We start from the raw sequence: 17,358 nt of genomic DNA on the forward strand, positions 1-17,358 counted from the left end.
CTCAAAGCTCAAAGAACAAAAACCAAACACCAAAAAACTACTCAACTCTCAAAATTGTCTCAAAGCAGACTTCTCTTACCTGTTCAAAGTATCGAATCAAACTTTTGCTTTAAGCTTCTGTCTAGCTTTTGGGGTTGATTAAAGCTCAAGAGTTTTGCAGAGTAGCAGCAGTCTCCGTCTCCCAAATACAAACTGGTTGTAGTCCAGTGCATGGCATGCCTCCCTCCCTTTCACGCTCTGTCTCTATTGCTTACTCTTTCTCCCTCCCACTCTGCTCAAAGTGAAAGAAGCCATACTACAGGGCAAACACTCTTAACAATTCACCCACCTACAACAAACTCGTGACTCATGATCAGAAGGGACTGCTTTTGTTGCTAATCAGTAATAAATACAGAAATCACATGCAGGCAACCATTTTCAGGAGAGGAAAAGGGTCCAATATTGCTCTTCAGGTAATGTGAGTCATCTATTGACTCAGCATAAATAGCCCCATGAGATTTAATTAAACAAAAACTGAAATCTGATTTGAATTGGTTGAAGCTTTAAAAAAAAAGAAAAAAGAAAGAAACAAAAAAACCCAAAACAAAACAAGCAAACAAAAAACAAAAGACACATTTAGAAGAAAAACTATTAAATAAAGCTATTAATTTTAAAAAAATAAAACTATATATTAAATAAACTTATATTTGAGCCACGATATGACAGAAGTAGTTCAAAGCAGATTGAGGGTTAAATATAAATGTCAGTTACAGTTAATCTGAGAGCAGCAATGTTAGCATGTACCATCCCGGTTGTGAAACTGAAAGCAAGCAGGCTGTAAATCTAAACACCGACTACATTTGTGATGAAATACCTTCTCACTCACACTGACACCAGTGTATGGGAAATGCTTGTGACAACAAATATTACCCTGAAGTAGGGCTGGGCGATATGACCCAAAATTCATATCTCGATATTTTTTAGCTGGGTGGCGATATATTTTTTTAAAGCCATAAGTTAAGAACAAAAAGAGAGTTCTTAGTCACACTGTGTCCCAGATTTCACACAGGCATTTTTATTTACATACAGCATAGATTTGCATGAAGAAATTACTCAAAAATAAATTATCAGCATTTATTAAATAATCATGCTCCATAAATAAAAGAAAACAATGTTGTTTTTGTGCATAACAAAAAGCTCATAATTGTGCAGTCAAAATGTAAACTAACAGACGCTGAGCATAATAACAAAGACAGATTTCACAGCTGCTCTGTTCCCAACTTCTACAGCGTGACTGACAGCCTTGAGTTTGAAATCCGCTTCGTAACCATGTCTCTTAACAGGTGCCATTTATGGTCCTTATACACACACAATATGGTAATATTACGTCGAAGCACAGTACGTATCACTCCGCGAGGCTCCAGACTACGGTAGCCGTAATGCTCCGACAATCCATCAAGCGCTGCAGTTCCATAGCTTACCAAAGTCGTAAAACATTTTTTGACAGATTGCTGAGCGCCGTGTACCACCTAAAATCGGTTCGCGGTCAGTAAGCACAACCAAAATTCATACATAAGGCGCGCTGTCAACTTTTGAGAAAATGAAAGGATTTTAGGCCGTGCAGCCCCTGTGGGCTGCATGTCGTTAGCGTGGTTAGCTCGTTGACGCCGTCCAGCCCCACAACTCGCTAACGGAGATTTGCCGTGTCCATCTGGTCGCTGCCTGTAGGTGAAGCTATGGGGGAGGGGGAGTTGTATTCAGTGAAGGAGTATATCGATATTTTTTTTAAAACTCGATATATCGCCCAGCCCTACCCTGAAGGTAGCATCTGAGCTCAGGTAATGTAGTGCTGACGGTGAGAGACGTTTGACATGACTGATCCGGAAATCAAAACTGAAATTCCACAAACGGTAGTGTTTATTTTGATATTAAAGATAAGGAGGTGATGTCACAATTAATTCCAGGTACAAACCACACCTATTGTCAGAAATGTGCATGATTATGCATGTCGAATGCCGTTTTGAGACACTACTCAGTTAAAAACAGTCAAAGAACTATATAGTATGTAGTTGATATTAGTTAAAGGGGTGGTATGGTTTGAATTTTTCTGGTTAACAAAAACAGATTATGTAACAAGATCTCAATAAAGGATGAAATCAGGAACTGTGTTGTGAAATGGGGAAACAGAAGTATGTATCATTCAAGGCCATCATTTGTTACTTTGAGTCCTCTGCGCTATGGACACATTTAAGGAAGCACTGAAGTATACTGCAGTATACTGTTGAACACATAAGTCTGATTAATTCTTGTCCTTCATATTTGGAACAAGCAATGACAGCAACCAAGCAGAAATGCATTCATTAATCAATAAGGTGGTCAAACAAAAACGAGTCAGTCCTTTTGACACAATTGTTTTCTTCTCAAAACTGAGAAGATTATTGGGTGTTGAAAACAAATTATCTTCTGGATTACTGACTGTTTGTCAAATGAACAAGATAATTTAAAGGATTGGAATTTCAAAATTATGAAATTTTTATGTTGCCATGTTCCACAACGCAACAAAATTTATACTAATCTGCAGCTCAGCCAGTGATGAAAATAGTCCAGTTTTGCAGCCCTATTTCACAATTGATCATTACAGTTGGAATTACTCAAAATCAAGCCAAAACCCATTTCCAAACTAAAGACCAAATCAAAACTAAACTGACCAAACAACAAAAAAACCTCCATGCAAGAATCACAAATATGTCTACAAGCTACTCAAGAAGAGACAACCTGATAATAATTTTGACAAAACAAATTTAAGTAACGCTCTCCCTTATTTTCTGTCAATATTTACCGTTAAAGATGTGGATTAAACATGAGCAAAGTTTTACATAGATAATCCCTATGAGCCAGAAGCTTAGGCTTCACATTCCTCTGATTCGGAAAGGCCAAACTCATTTCACATGATGGGCCAAACGCAGCCCACTTTAATTCTAAGTAGGCTTCTCGTCACAGAGAATGTCCCATTTTATTTATTTATTTTAACTGTGGAACCATTGTTTTGTTTATTTGTTTGTTTTAAAAAAACCCAATAAAAAACAAAACGAAAACAGTAGATTATTTCACTGTTAACCTTACTCACATACTACTAACTAGAGCTGGGCGATATGAGATTTTTTCATATCACGATATGTTTTTTTCATTTCAGGCGATAACGATATCTATCACGATATAAGCCAAATAATTATATTTGTAAGATTTAAATGTGCCGTTGCTCACAAGTAAAATGTGAAATAATCAGCAGCTTGTTTTTATTTAAATATTTATTTCCCATAATAAGTTCAACAGGGTAGATGTACTTAAGGAACATGAGACTTTTTCAGATAAATAAAGGCAAATATTGCAAACTACACAAAAGGCAGCCACTAAAGCGTTTAAGTTTCAAAATAGAACAAACAAAACAGACTAAATTGTCAATTCCACTTAGAAACAAAATATTAATTCTAAAAATAAATCTTAGTTTGTTTTACAGAAGAACAGACAAAACTGACTAACTTTTGTCAATATCAAATAAACTGAGAACTAAAAGGAAATTCTCAATCTCTCCTTGTTGTATAGCTGAGCTTTTCAAACAGTTTTAACAGTTACTTTAGTCTGACAAAAGCCGAATGACGAATTAGCGCTTCCAGTCAGACACTGAGGCTACGTCCACACGTACACGGATATTTTTGAAAACGGAGATTTTCCGTTTTCGTTTTAAAAAATAATCCCGTCCACACATAAAGGCAGAAATGAAGGAAAACGCTGCTATGAACATGCCAAAGCAGCAGGTGGAGCTAGATTCCTAACCGTGCAGAAATGTTGGCCAATCAGAAGTCTAGAAGCCTCGGTGGGAAAAAGTAAACAAAGCTGGGGCATAGAAGCAGAACCGAGTCGTATGTGTGGACGGACAGTAACTGTGTGTATATGTAAGCATTTAAACACTGCAGAGAGTAGAATTAACAGTAACAGTATTGTAGAAATTCATTTCACCGAAACAATAACGTGGCGCACAGTGTGACGCATGCACCAGTTTATTGTATTTCCAGACTTGCTTTCGGCACAATTTACAGTGCACGCTACTCTGTTTTTTGTCAGACTTGAAATAGCCGAAATACCTTCACACTACGGAACTTCTATGGCTCTTCCGTTCGACAATCTCTCCGGCATTGGAACCGTCATCTGTTTTCTCTTCGGTCACGCTCGGTTGATTTTTCTAGTCGGCACACTCATTTCCTCCATTACGCGCTGCCTCCATTACCCGCTGGCTGCTTCCAAAACAAACACACGTGCGGCTTGGCACTTGTGCTGTACGTAACAAGTCACGCGACGTGACGCTGCGGCTGTGATTGGTTCGGCTCTGCGCTACTTAGTTTGGATTGGCTGACCTTTTTTATTTTTTATTATTTTTTTTATTTTAAGAGGACAAGAGCGGCGAGGTCTATCGCGATAGCTTAATTTCTCTATCGAGTAAAAGTTATATCGCGATACATATCGTTATCGTTCTATCGCCCAGCTCTACTACTAACTTCTTATTACTTAATTACTTTAGTGTAGTATGAATGGTCATGTGGGAGGTATTTATCAACAGGAAAACCTGTCCAAGTTACAGCTGAAAGGCCAAAGTTTATGCCGTCCTTCATTTTACCCAAAGCTGTCCAGTAGGCCAGATTGGAGTTTTTGTTGGCCAATTCTGGTCCCTGGACCTCATGTTTAACACTCTCCCTCTAAACACTCTGTTTCAGGGGTTTTTTTTTTGCTCTTGGCCCCGTATTATGTCATAGCAATGAGATAACCATAATATGGTTAACTCAAACACTGAACTCTTTCTTTGCATGATCCACCAATGAGAATAGAGTTAGCTTAAAGGCAGGGGAGCTAAAGCAGCTTGTTCAAGACGGGGCAGTCCCTCAGTTTATTCCAAGGGCCAGTATTATAAATAAGAATCATTTTAAATGGAATCCCGTAAAGCTACTCTACTGCAGGCCAAGAATAAAAATATGGAGCTTTTGTATGTCCACTTTACATCAAGCAAAAAGGACAAACATCTAGTAACCAAAAACAGCATTGTGAGCATCTTGTCTTTGACTCGTGTGACAGCAAAATTAATACCTTTAGGTTGTGGACTGCTAGCGAAACAAAAGCAGCACTGTGATGCAGCAGTGCGAGCTACAGAAGTACATTTTGAAGAAAAGCTAGGTACTAGTTTCTTCACTTCTCCATAGGCTGCTAATTTTAAAAAAAAAGTGCCCTGATGTAAACTGAGGGGAAATTTAAAAATAAAAATAAAAATCAGGAAGTGACAACAATAAGAGCCATTTGTTTTGGGGAGCCGGTTTTACTTTCCGTATAAAAATAATTTCCAAGTACAGTAGGGGATTCCGGGGTGTTTTTCCTCTGATCATAAACGGTCTAGAAATTTCCAGCTTTCTTGACTGTGAGCTCCATTTAAATGTCAGGTGACCGGTTTGACTGGTGACAACACAACAGGTGTGAACCGATGACGAGGAGGCTGAAGTTAAAAAAAAAAAACAAACAAAAAAAAAAAAACGTATGGTGAAAGTGAAAGTGGACCACAGCCCCAGCACAGCCTGGCACTATACTAGGAGCCGATTAGTTGGTGAACCGAAAGTGTGCGTGTGTGCGCGTAAATGTTAGCACTGTGCTAGCTACCGGATAGCAACACTGATACAGGCTAGTGACTAAAATTCGCTCATTTGCCCACAAAAACGACAAAACCGCTCAAGGTCCACAAGTTCGAGACAAGTCTGACGGCCTGAGAACATGTCACATACAATATATCATTTAGAAGTTACTTCATTTTAAAAAATTAAATCGAGTTACTCACTCAGAAACAATCAGCTGTCACAACGGTGACTCAGTAGACTGCACGACTTCCGCATTCTCGCCCGATGACAAAAGCCGCAACCAATAATCGAGTAGGTAACCGAGCACTAGGAGACCAACGACGCTGCAGAATTCTCACCAACCAATGAGAATTGAGAGCAGACAAGCCAGCGGGTCAAACACGCCCACAGCGGAGCCAATCAGGTGCCACTACACTCCTGAAGCGCACCAATAGAAAATCACAGCGCGGCACCAACTGGAGGCACACAAACAACGTGCAGTACGTGAGCTCGGCACACAGACACACACCAGCTGGAACATAGCAGGGTTTTCACATTAGCGGAACACGCGAGATGTACGCTTGAGCTGATTGTTTAACTGAACTATCGATGATTTATCTTTAAAATAAGAAATCAAACGAAATAATTTATTTGTAATATAGCTATTTAAATAAATAGACTGATACTTTATTGATTACACGAGGGAACTTTTGATTACACGAGGGAACTTGTTGTATTACAGCAGCAGGATAAAGAATAAAAACAGTATAGTCTACAATAAATAAACAAAATAGTCAAACATACGTGCCACAGGCGCATAGTCAAGGCCTAATAGGGTGAGAATAATTAAAAAAAAAAAAACAAAACACAGAGAATAAAAATGCAATTACGTTAAAGTAGAGTGAACAGTAAGACTGAGATTGCGCAATGCATTACTCTCTTGCTTATAGTGCAAGCATGTACACTATAAATCTAATAAATAGCTGTAAGATGTGAGTTATATTGGAATATATTTGATATCAGATATTAAATATGGTTAATTCAATAAATAGAATAATTAGAAAGTATTGATTAATTTGTAGCGTGAACAACCAACCCTTTAAATTTACACTTAAAACCTTTAATCATGCGACCAATGCAACTAGTTAGTTGCACAGTTATCCTGAAGCACCCAAGACACTACAAGCACCCTAAATATATAAATACATAAATAGATCGATAAATAAACACTACAGTATATGCTTGTTTAAAGGGATGGTTTATTTGCCACATACCTTAATGCAAAAATAAAAAAACTGAGTGAAAATCTGTTTTCAGTAAATGTATAACATGTAAATGTATGACTCTTAGCACAATGTATGGAGACAGTAATTCAAATCACATCACATCCAAGCTGGCACACACTAATCTTACAGTAAGTGCTTATTTTGTCCGGCAATATTGCTCCCTCTGGCGGTGGAAGTCAGAAACCACAGAGGGCTTTCAGAAATTCAGAATATTTTTTATCCTCACCTTTAACAACACCGCATCTTTGCTTAGTGCAGAACTCCCAGTTCAGTTCTGCACACTGTGGATGCATTATGATTGTTTTTTAGCTTTTCATCAGCCTCAGTTAAATAATACATTTTTAAAAGTTTGTTTGTTTATTTCAGTGGCAAGTGGTAAGTTTAGTTTCAAGAAAAAGATCTGTGTCTGTAATGTTTTCCCTGGCTTTGTTTATTATGTCTATGTTTCTATGACGACTGCACGACTAAGGACTGGACACTGATTAGACACAAAAATGACAGGAGAGGCACCAAAACCTGGGTCACTGCTGCCGAAGTTTCAGGAAGCGAGGAGGTGGACAGGTGGGTGTAGACCCCAAAGGACCAATCACAGTTGGTCATCAGGTCAGTACTTATCTGCTCATTTTTGGCTTGGCCCTGATTTCCAATCTTTCTCTTCTCGAGCCAAGCCCCATCTGAAATCGCAGTATGGTAAGGAGACTCGACTATAATCAAAGCCAATTATAATGAGCAGATGCTGTCAGTTGTGGGACTCTGGGCCTTCCCACAGCTGAGTAATTGTGGAGATAATGGCCTCTTCAGCAGATAAGAACCAATTAAGTCACATTAGAAATACGAGATCAGTTGACTGCAGGTTTTTGCTGACCGCGTGTTAATGAAGCTATTATGATTTTCCTCTTTTCCTTCTTCTTAGACAAGCTACACAGACAAAGGAGAGAAGGTGAGATTAATATTTTCTCTGTGGTGTCTGATGTTTTGTTATGTGTGCTACTGTGTTTTTGCGTAATAGTCACAGATGGTTAATTGGTGCAGGAAAAAATAAACCATCCCAGAATTATTTTTCAACTACCCATTATAACTGGTTACTGTGTTACTTGTCACCTGAAGAATTTGCACACATTCCAATGTCAATCTTGAGTTCTGCTTTTACTTGCTAGCCTGCAAGGGGAAGGTTTATCAGGTTCCATCATATCACCTTCTGGGTCGGCAACGCCAAACAGGTCAGTATCCAAACCCTCTACACATGACCAGAAGCTCACTGTTAGTTATTCAAATCTTTACCGTATCATCCATCTGTGAGCTGACTTTGAGCCTGTACAGACTCATATACAGGTCAGAGAGCTGGTTGCACCGAAAAAAATAAAATGTCAAATTAATTAAATAAATAAACAGAATAATCAGTAAAAACAGTTTTATTGTGGATTATTGTTCAGCATACAGGTGAGACTACACATCACACTGTGGCATGTCCTAGCTTCAGTACGTCTCGCATCGTTAGATTTCATCAGAGTAACAGTGTGGTTACTTCACAGGCAGCCTCATTCTACTGTGATAAGTTGGGCTTCGAGCCCCTGGCCTACAAGGGTTTGGAGACTGGCAGCAGAGAGGTGGTGTCACATGTCATCAGACAGAATAAGGTACGAACAGTAACGTTCACAGTGTTCAACCTGGCAGAAGATCTCACCCTCAGTGCAAAAACATAACTACTCCTCTGCTCTCCTCACAGATTATATTTGCATTTGAATCTGCTCTGAATCCTGGAAATGAAGGCAGGTTTTCTCATCAGATCACTTAAGATTATAAAAAAGGTGACATGACGGTATGATTTATATTCTGCTTTATAAATCATTTATATTCTGGCCCCCCCAGAGATGGGAGAACACTTAGTTAAACATGGAGACGGAGTTAAAGACATTGCCTTCCAAGTGGAGGACTGTGACTTCTTATTCAAGGTAAGATGACAGATTGTTTTCAGGTAAACTTTAAATCTTTCTAGCGTGAGAATAAAATAAAATTTAAAAAAAAAAAACAACTTCTTGATACTGTGGGGTTAAAAAAGTCCCTGTCCCAGTTGGCTTAACTGAAGAACACAGAAATTTCGCACAACACTCTAAATTTCCGTGTTTTTCTGTGTCCCTTGAACTGTGCAACTGGTTGTGGTGCACGATTGTGGATAATTCTACACGGTAAACCAACATTAGCCATAAAGAGACAGTGATTTGTTTCATTTTTTTATCTGTTAGTTTCAGTCTCTGCTTATCCAGACTAAGATAAGATAAAAACTTACATGCTTGTGCCAAAAGTTGGGAAATTCCTGACAAAAGTTGGGTAATATAGAGTAGCTGCACTGATCCACTGTTTGTCTGAGGTTCATATTAATAATACTAGGAGATAGTAAATAATTAGAGCTCCACTGTGCTCACATTAGCTCACTTCTGTGACTGAGATTTAATCCTCTTACCTCATACTATATATACTGACATGGGGTGAGGAGTGTGTTGAAATTGGGGTAAACAGGCCAGTGTTGTGACAACTCCTACTGCAGCCTTGAGGTTTAGCTGCTCCTGTGAACTCTCTTTACCTCAGACAAGGTCAGGCAAGCCATAAACTGCCGTGTGGACTATCAGGTGGCTGCAAAGATACCGAATCAATGCGCACTTAGGGTGGCTGTAGCTTAGGTGGCAGAGCAGGTCAGCCACTAATCAGAAGGTCTGTGGTTCGATCCCAGGCTGCCTCCTGGCTGCACGCCAAGTATCCTTGGGCAAGATACTAACCCCGTGTTTGCCTGCTGGTGGTGGTCAGAGGGCCCGGTGGCGCCAGTGTCCGGCAGCCTCGCCTCTGTCAGTGCGCCCCAGGGCAGCTGTGGCTACAATGTAGCTTGCCATCGCCAGTGTGTGAATGGGTGAATGACTGAATGTAGTGTGAAGCTTTGGGGTCCTTAGGGACTAGAAAAGCGCTATACAAATGCAGGCCATTTACTTACTGCAGGGATCAACAGCCTTTGCTCTCTGAACCACCATTTTGTAGCTTCTTAGGAAGATATTTTCCCTTTGGCCACTGGAGGGCTTCCAGGAGCCACAGACACACAGTTGTTGCAAACTCCCGTTATCTTACACCCATCCTGACATCTCTCCAATGACAGACGGCCAAGGAGCGAGGAGCTGTGGTCGTCAAGGAGCCCTGGGTGGAGCAGGACAGCCATGGGAGGGTCAAGTTTGCAGTGATTCAGACGGTACATAAAGGGTGACTCACATTAGAAAGCCCTGTGTAAATACATTGAAGAAACTGAAAGCCAATAATAATGCTGTGCAAATGTTTTGTCCTCAGTATGGAGATACCACACACACACTCATCGAGTACCTAAGTCCCTACAAGGGCCTTTTCCTGCCGAGCTACAAAGAGCCTCTGTTTAGAGATCCCCTGTTAGCTAATCTGTGAGTCTCTCCCACAACACCACCTCATCTGCTACAACCTGTGTGCCTTTTTTTCCCTCTGGTGTTTTTTGTGCATACACATGGAAGAAGTAAGATGAATCTAGATTTCACCACTGTCAGTCCCTGATAACATTTTAGTACATATTTTCCCTTTTCTGTGGAATTATAGACTAAAAGATTATCATAAAATCACAACAAAACATGATTATGTGTATTTTGATCACATCTGTATATCATTAAGCAGCCTGACTGCTTATTCTTCTTTTCTTTCAAAGTCCACCAACAGGTCTGAACTTCATCGATCACATTGTGGGAAACCAGCCAGATGACCAAATGGTGCCAATTTCAGACTGGTAGGTCTCCTGTCTCCAGTGCACGTACACTCGCTGCGGGTGCAGCAGACACACAGGGCAAAAGGACAAAGTAAACAAACACCACAAGCAGTCGCTCCACCGCTGTTGCTGGAAAATGTTGGTGCATTTATTCAAAACAGCAAGCCCTCATACAAAATGACTTCTTCACAAAATTCAAAGATTGCTCCAAGAAAGAAGGAACAAGAGGAAATGTAGTTCCTTTTTAACTCCAATGATTAGTATTGCTTAGCTCGTATTCCTGAATTTCTAGGTACCAGAAATGTCTGATGTTTCACCGGTTCTGGTCAATCGATGACAAGCAGATCCACACACAGTACAGCGCGCTGAGGTCTATAGTTGTCACAAACTACGAAGAGACCATTAAGATGCCAATCAACGAACCTGCCACGGGGAAAAAGAAGTCGCAGATCCAGGTGAGGCTTTCAGAGGTTTGCTCTGTGACATGGATCCCAGCAGCCCGAGGGGTCTGATACAAAAATGTGTGTGTGTGATGTCCTGTGTTGTGTCCTCACAGGAATACGTGGACTACAACGGGGGGCCAGGTGTTCAGCACATCGCCCTCAACACATCGAACATTATTGAATCTGTGAGTCTGTGTAATTAGCAGGAAAACTCCAGGCTATTTTGAAGCTTCATGCTTGCAGGGCCTGTTTTAGATTCGTCTTTTTTTCTCCCTCTGTTCTTGTCACTAAATAGATAGTGAACCTGCGCGCCCGAGGGATGGAGTTCCTCTCAGCACCTGACACATATTACGACACCCTGAGGAAGAATCTCAAAACTGCCAAAATCAAAGTAATTGAAGACCTCGACCGTTTACAGGTGAGGACTGCTTTTGGCATGGCTGATTTTTTTTTTGTTCTTTTTTCTTTGTGTCTTTAAATCTAAAAGATCTTTTGTTTTTCTTTTTAAGGAATTAAAAATCTTAGTGGATTTTGATGACAAGGGCTACCTCCTTCAAATCTTTACCAAGCCTGTGCAGGACAGACCAACACTTTTCCTGGAGGTCATTCAGAGACATAACCACTTTGTAAGTGACCAGTTAGGCAGTCTACTGGTATAACTTGTATAAACAGAGAGTAGGGCTTTGCTATATCTAAGGCCTCTCATATCACACCTGTATTAACCCCATCAGTATGGAGGGCAAATATTTTAGTTGGGCACAACTTAACCCTGACTAATACGTATTTTTGGACCGAATTCACGGTTTACTTCAAAAAGTTTTGCTTCATTATGGCACTTTTTGGTTATTGACTTTTTGAATATTTAAAAAATAGTCCTTTAGACTATTTTTGGGACATTTTATGATGTAAATAATCTATTTTCAAAGAGTTATTGCGTGGTAATTATATCAAAAGATGGAAGTGATGTGATTATAACACATAAAACACATTTAAAACCACTGAAACCACATGTTGACAATTCTCTCTCAGGTGATGCAGTTTTTGAATGCTGCAAACTTCTGATAAAGTTTTTACTGAATAGAAATATGGCTTTTGAAGGGACCAGACCTTTGGGACAGTTGCCCACTGTGCCCAGTATGCGTAGGTAATCTAGCCTTTACTGGTGGGATTTACAGGCCTAGGGCTCTGTTTCACGCCTCTGCCACCTTCAAGAACCTGAGGAAGAACACCTGTTTACAGCTCCCACCCAGCATGAATGCTACAAGAGCAGTGTACTTGTAAAAGCTCAGTAAATCTGTCACAGATGCAGATTAAAAGGCTCACTGCTTCACAGCGAGGGGGATCTCTGGATTGGGTTGCACCCTGTGGCACTCAATTCATAACACTCGGCGCCCGTTCTGCTTGTCAGAACACGCTCATCTTGTCACTCTCCGGTGTCTACAGATGTGGATACAATGCATGAAAGTGAGAAACTGCATCTGAACCACAGCAAAGAATTTCTCAGAGGAACCACCAACACTTGATCTTTGTTTTTTGGGTTACCTGTGAAAATATTTACATGATTAATTTGCGAGCGCCCGGTGAGCGCAGCTTGCTGTCACAGAGGAGATGTTTGAACCTTGGGAGGATATTTATGTACCATTAGTGATCCAACATCAAAGCGTTAAACACCCTGAACGTTGTCTGAGAGAAGATCCCTAGAGCCATAACAAATGACACAGAAGAAGGTAGATCTTTGGGTAATTAGCCATCTGTGTGTGTCTGTTCTTTCACCAGGGCTTTGGGGCAGGAAACTTCAAGTCTCTCTTTGAGGCTATTGAGAAGGACCAAGACGCCAGGGGCAACCTCACTGTGCTGACACCCAAAGGGCAGGCTGAAGCCTTCTACTGATCCGCTGACGTCTGATGCTGCCAAGCCACACTGGGACTCTTATCTACTCGGCTGTACGTTTCAGAGGCGGTCGACAACACCCACCACGACTGCAGCACGGCAAACACTTACGCAGTGTTGAATATCTGAGTGTGACAAGCTGAGAGTGTTATCAGATATGCTTTTAGCTGTCAGGAGATTGCACGGTGTTTGGCTAAATAAAGAAACAAATGTTCATGTGGGCTGGCATATGTGGTTTGTAAATAGAGGTTCAAATATTAAAGGAATAGTCTGACACTGCTATGCTTTATTGTGGAGGGTTAGCTGTGAAGACTGACATGCTCACATCTTCATGCTGAACCACAGCCAGGAGACAGTTATGTGTGTAGGTACTATGGTTGTATGACACACCACTATTACTACAGAAATTCAAAAGAAATATAATCAAACATCACCGTGATATGTACATAAATTAAAAAAAAAAATTCTCTGTTTTGCTCCAAATAAACTAAAAGTGTGATTTAGTATAGTGAGGCAGAGAGAAATAACCAGACAACAGTACCAAAGGAACAATTGCACACATTATTTATACTATAATATGTGGGATATGAATTTTTCATTTCATATCTTCTTTGCACAAAGAGTGGAAAAGAGGCCAAAGAGCCAGCTGAGCGTGTAGTAGCATGCAATCCCTCTAAAAACTAAAAGCATTATCCAGGATTGATCATATGTCCTTCTTACACTTTAGGCTTTATGCAGATTGCTTTTCAAGGTGACACAACAGTACTACTAGCTGCAGTCTTACACGCCTCTCTGCAGCTTCTCTCCTCCTGTTACACCCCCCCCCCCCCCAAACCCCATGTCCATAGAGACTGTGTCAGTTCCCAAACAGACAAAAAAACAAACTAAAAACCAGCAACAAACAACTTAAACATAAAAAAAAAGATCACAAAGAAAGAACAATACAGTATCCACATCTGAACCAAAGAGTAAAACAGTGAAATGTGGATTATTAAATATTAGGTCTCTCTCCTCCAAGTCTCTGTTAGTACATGACTTAATAATTGATCAACAAATCAATTTACTTTGCCTTACAGAAAACTGGTTGCAGCTGGATGATTATGTTAGTTTAAATGAATCAACACCCCCGACTCATTCTAACTACCAGAAATCTCGAGGCATAGGCAGAGGGGACGGTGTGGCAGCAATTTTTCACACCAGCCTATTAATCAACGAAAGACCAATACTTTTAGTTCATTTGAAAGCCTGATGCTTAGCCTTGTCCACCCCAGCTGTAAAACTCAGAAACCAGTCTTACTTGTTAACATCTATCGTTCACCTGGGCCTTACACAGAGTTTCTGTCTGATTTCTCAGACTTTTTATCTGATTTAGTGCTCAGCTCAGATAAAATAATTATTGTCATGATTTTAACACTCATGTAGATGCAAAAAAGTGACAGCCTCAACATGGCATTTAATCTGTTATTAGACTCAATTGGCTTCTCTTAAAATGTAAAATAACCCACCCACCACTTTAACCACACTCTAGATCTTTTTTTAAAATATGGCATAGAAACTGAACATTTAACAGTGTTTCCTGAAAACCCTCTCCTGTCAGATCATTTCCTGATAACATTTACATTTACGATAATGATTACACAGCAGTGGGGAGTAGACTTCATCACAGTAGATGTCTTTCTGAAAGCGCTGTAACTAAATTTAAGAATATAATCCAGCCACTGTTATCATCTTCAATGCCCTGTACCAACACAGAGCAGAGCAGCTACCTGAACGCTACTCCAACAGAGGTCGATCAGCTTGTTAATAATTTTACCTCCTCACTACGTACGACTCTGGATAGATGAACCAGCAACAAGCAGGAGAACACACAGGGCTTAAATATTCACAGGTCTAATCGTAGGATGGGAGACAGGAGGGGAACAAACCTGGGAGAAATCAGGGCTGACGAGACACAGACGTAAAGCTGAGAACACTCTCATGAGACAGAAACCTTCAGAATAAAAACAGGAAGTACAACAGGTATGCACAGACACGAACTTAACACAAGACATGGCAACAGGGAAGGGAACACAAAGATGTGGGACCGGGGCCCTATTTCAGGAAGCCGGTTTAGTGCAAACTCTGAGTAAGTATACCCTGAGTTAACGAAAACTCTGGGTTTTCGGTTTCACAAAGCGAGTTTAGATTAATTCTGAGTGAGTTACTATGACGACACACTCCGTGAAGTAGAGCTGGGCGATATGAGATTTTTTTCATATCACGATATGTTTTTTTTTTTCATTTCAGGCGATAACGATATCTATCACGATATAAGCCAAATAACTATATTTGTAAGATTTAAATGTGCCGTTGCTCACAAGTAAAATGTGAAATAATCAGCAGCTTGTTTTTATTTAAATATTTATTTCCCATAATAAGTTCAACAGGGTAGATGTACTTAAGGAACATGAGACTTTTTCAGATAAATAAAGGCAAATATTGCAAACTACACAAAAGGCAGCCGCTAAAGCGTTTAAGTTTCAAAATAGAACAAACAAAACAGACTAAATTGTCAATTCCACTTAGAAACAAAATATTAATTCTAAAAATAAATCTTAGTTTGTTTTACAGAAGAACAGACAAAACTGACTAACTTTTGTCAATATCAAATAAACTGAGAACTAAAAGGAAATTCTCGATCTCTCCTTGTTGTATAGCTTAGCTTTTCAAACAGTTTTAACAGTTACTTTAGTCTGACAAAAGCCAAATGACGAATTAGCGCTTCCAGTCAGAGACTGAGGCTACGTCCACACGTACACGGGTATTTTTGAAAACGGAGATTTTCCGTTTTCGTTTTAAAAAATAATCCCGTCCACACATAAAGGCAGAAATGAAGGAAAACGCTGCTATGAACATGCCAAAGCAGCAGGTGGCGCTAGATTCCTAACCGTGCAGAAATGTTGGCCAATCAGAAGTCTAGAAGCCTCGGTGGGAAAAAGTAAACAAAGCTGCGGCATAGAAGCAGAACCGAGTCGTATGTGTGGACGGACAGTAACTGTGTGTATATGTAAGCATTTAAACACTGCAGAGAGTAGAATTAACAGTAACAGTATTGTAGAAATTCATTTCACCGAAACAATAACGTGGCGCACAGTGTGACGCATGCACCAGTTTATTGTATTTCCAGACTTGCTTTCGGCACAATTTACAGTGCACGCTACTCTGTTTTTTGTCAGACTTGAAATAGCCGAAATACCTTCACACTACAGAACTTCTATGGCTCTTCCGTTCGACAATCTCTCCGGCATTGGAACCATCATCTGTTTTCTCTTCGGTCACGCTCGGTTGATTTTTCTAGTCGGCACACTCATTTCCTCCATTACCTGCTGGCTGCTTCCCAAACAAACACACTTGCGGCTTGGCACTTGTGCTGTACATAACAAGTCACGCGACGTGACGCTGTGGCTGTGATTGGTTCGGCTCTGCGCTACTTAATTTGGATTGGCTGACCTTTTTTTAATTGTATTATTTTTTTTATTTTATTTTAAGAGGACAAGAGCGGTGAGGTCTATCGCGATAGCTTAATTTCTCTATCGAGTAAAAGTTATATCGCGATACATATCGTTATCGTTCTATCGCCCAGCTCTACCGTGAAGCTAACCTGCTCCCTAGCAGGTTTACTTCAACTAACCCTGACCTTCTCCGCCTCTGTGTCGGAAACCTGACTGTAGGAAGTGTCAGACATGGCGTGTCCCTTCCTTGAAGAGCCAGTAGATGTTGAAGCCCAAATTCTCCGCAGAGCTCTCCGCCAGGAGAGAGTGATTAGAGCGCGTTTGGACATTTTATCATTTCCTGATGATTTCCTGTGTGAACGTTACCATTTTTCAGCACAATCTATAATTCATTTGAATAACATCCTCAGGCCTAATATTGCTCATGTGACACATCGTGGACATTCTCTCAGTTCTGTACATATTATTTGTATTGCACTTCGGTTTTTTGCAAACGGGAGCTTTCTGTATAATATTGGTGACGCTGAGCACGTTTCCAAGGCTACCGTCTGTCGGGCAGTCAGGAATGTTACAGTTGCACTGAAACGTCTCCTGTACTCGTTTGTGGTGTTCCCCGGTCATAGACCCACAAGATTTATCAAAGAGGGATTCCACAAAATTGCAGGTATCAGGATGAACGAAACTTAATTCATGATGTGGTGATATTTTAACTACTACTTAAATTTTACATTTATTCTCACGGTTCCCAGGCGTGATTGGCTGTATAGATGGCACTCACATTCCAATCATTGCTCCTTCAGTAAATGAAGGAGACTATGTGAACAGGAAGTCTTTCCACAGCATTAATGTACA

General features: G+C 40.3%; 2 protein-coding genes across 3 annotated transcripts in view; one reads left to right on the forward strand and one right to left on the reverse strand.

Annotated features, from left to right (window-relative positions):
* Positions 1 to 5,962, reverse strand: part of mtmr4 (myotubularin related protein 4) — a 43,030-nt gene extending 37,068 nt beyond the window's left edge. The window contains exon 1 of one of the 2 annotated variants that reach the window (XM_086309738.1): positions 5,852 to 5,962. The gene's annotated coding sequence lies outside the window, so the exon portion shown is untranslated. Of the gene's footprint in view, positions 1 to 79; positions 228 to 5,851 lie in introns of those variants that run through there. The other variant, XM_086309739.1, reaches the window with a different exon arrangement.
* Positions 5,963 to 7,516: 1,554 nt separating this feature from the next.
* Positions 7,517 to 13,231, forward strand: hpda (4-hydroxyphenylpyruvate dioxygenase a). Its single transcript, XM_086309740.1, has 14 exons — positions 7,517 to 7,606; positions 7,830 to 7,856; positions 8,074 to 8,136; positions 8,449 to 8,553; positions 8,643 to 8,685; positions 8,786 to 8,868; positions 10,059 to 10,148; positions 10,244 to 10,350; positions 10,626 to 10,703; positions 10,975 to 11,137; positions 11,239 to 11,310; positions 11,421 to 11,543; positions 11,635 to 11,751; positions 12,902 to 13,231. Exons 1-14 carry the CDS (start codon positions 7,604 to 7,606, stop codon positions 13,013 to 13,015), a joined length of 1,188 nt encoding a protein of 395 aa, XP_086165866.1. The 5' UTR covers positions 7,517 to 7,603; the 3' UTR covers positions 13,016 to 13,231.
* Positions 13,232 to 17,358: the final 4,127 nt, after the last annotated feature.

Source organism: Aulonocara sp. 'chitande type north' Nkhata Bay, linkage group LG10 (assembly GCF_057382095.1).
Source record: "Aulonocara sp. 'chitande type north' Nkhata Bay isolate Kocher_YH1m ecotype deep benthic linkage group LG10, A_spYH_male_GT1.1, whole genome shotgun sequence".
NCBI classification, from domain to species: Eukaryota; Metazoa; Chordata; class Actinopteri; order Cichliformes; family Cichlidae; genus Aulonocara; species Aulonocara sp. 'chitande type north' Nkhata Bay.

Bases quoted from the DNA above. Each gene is read 5' to 3' on its own strand.
- hpda (XM_086309740.1), top strand. The intron at 10,351-10,625 runs GTGAGTCTCTCC...TTTCTTTCAAAG, and splicing joins GATCCCCTGTTAGCTAATCT to TCCACCAACAGGTCTGAACT. The intron at 10,704-10,974 runs GTAGGTCTCCTG...CTGAATTTCTAG, and splicing joins ATGGTGCCAATTTCAGACTG to GTACCAGAAATGTCTGATGT.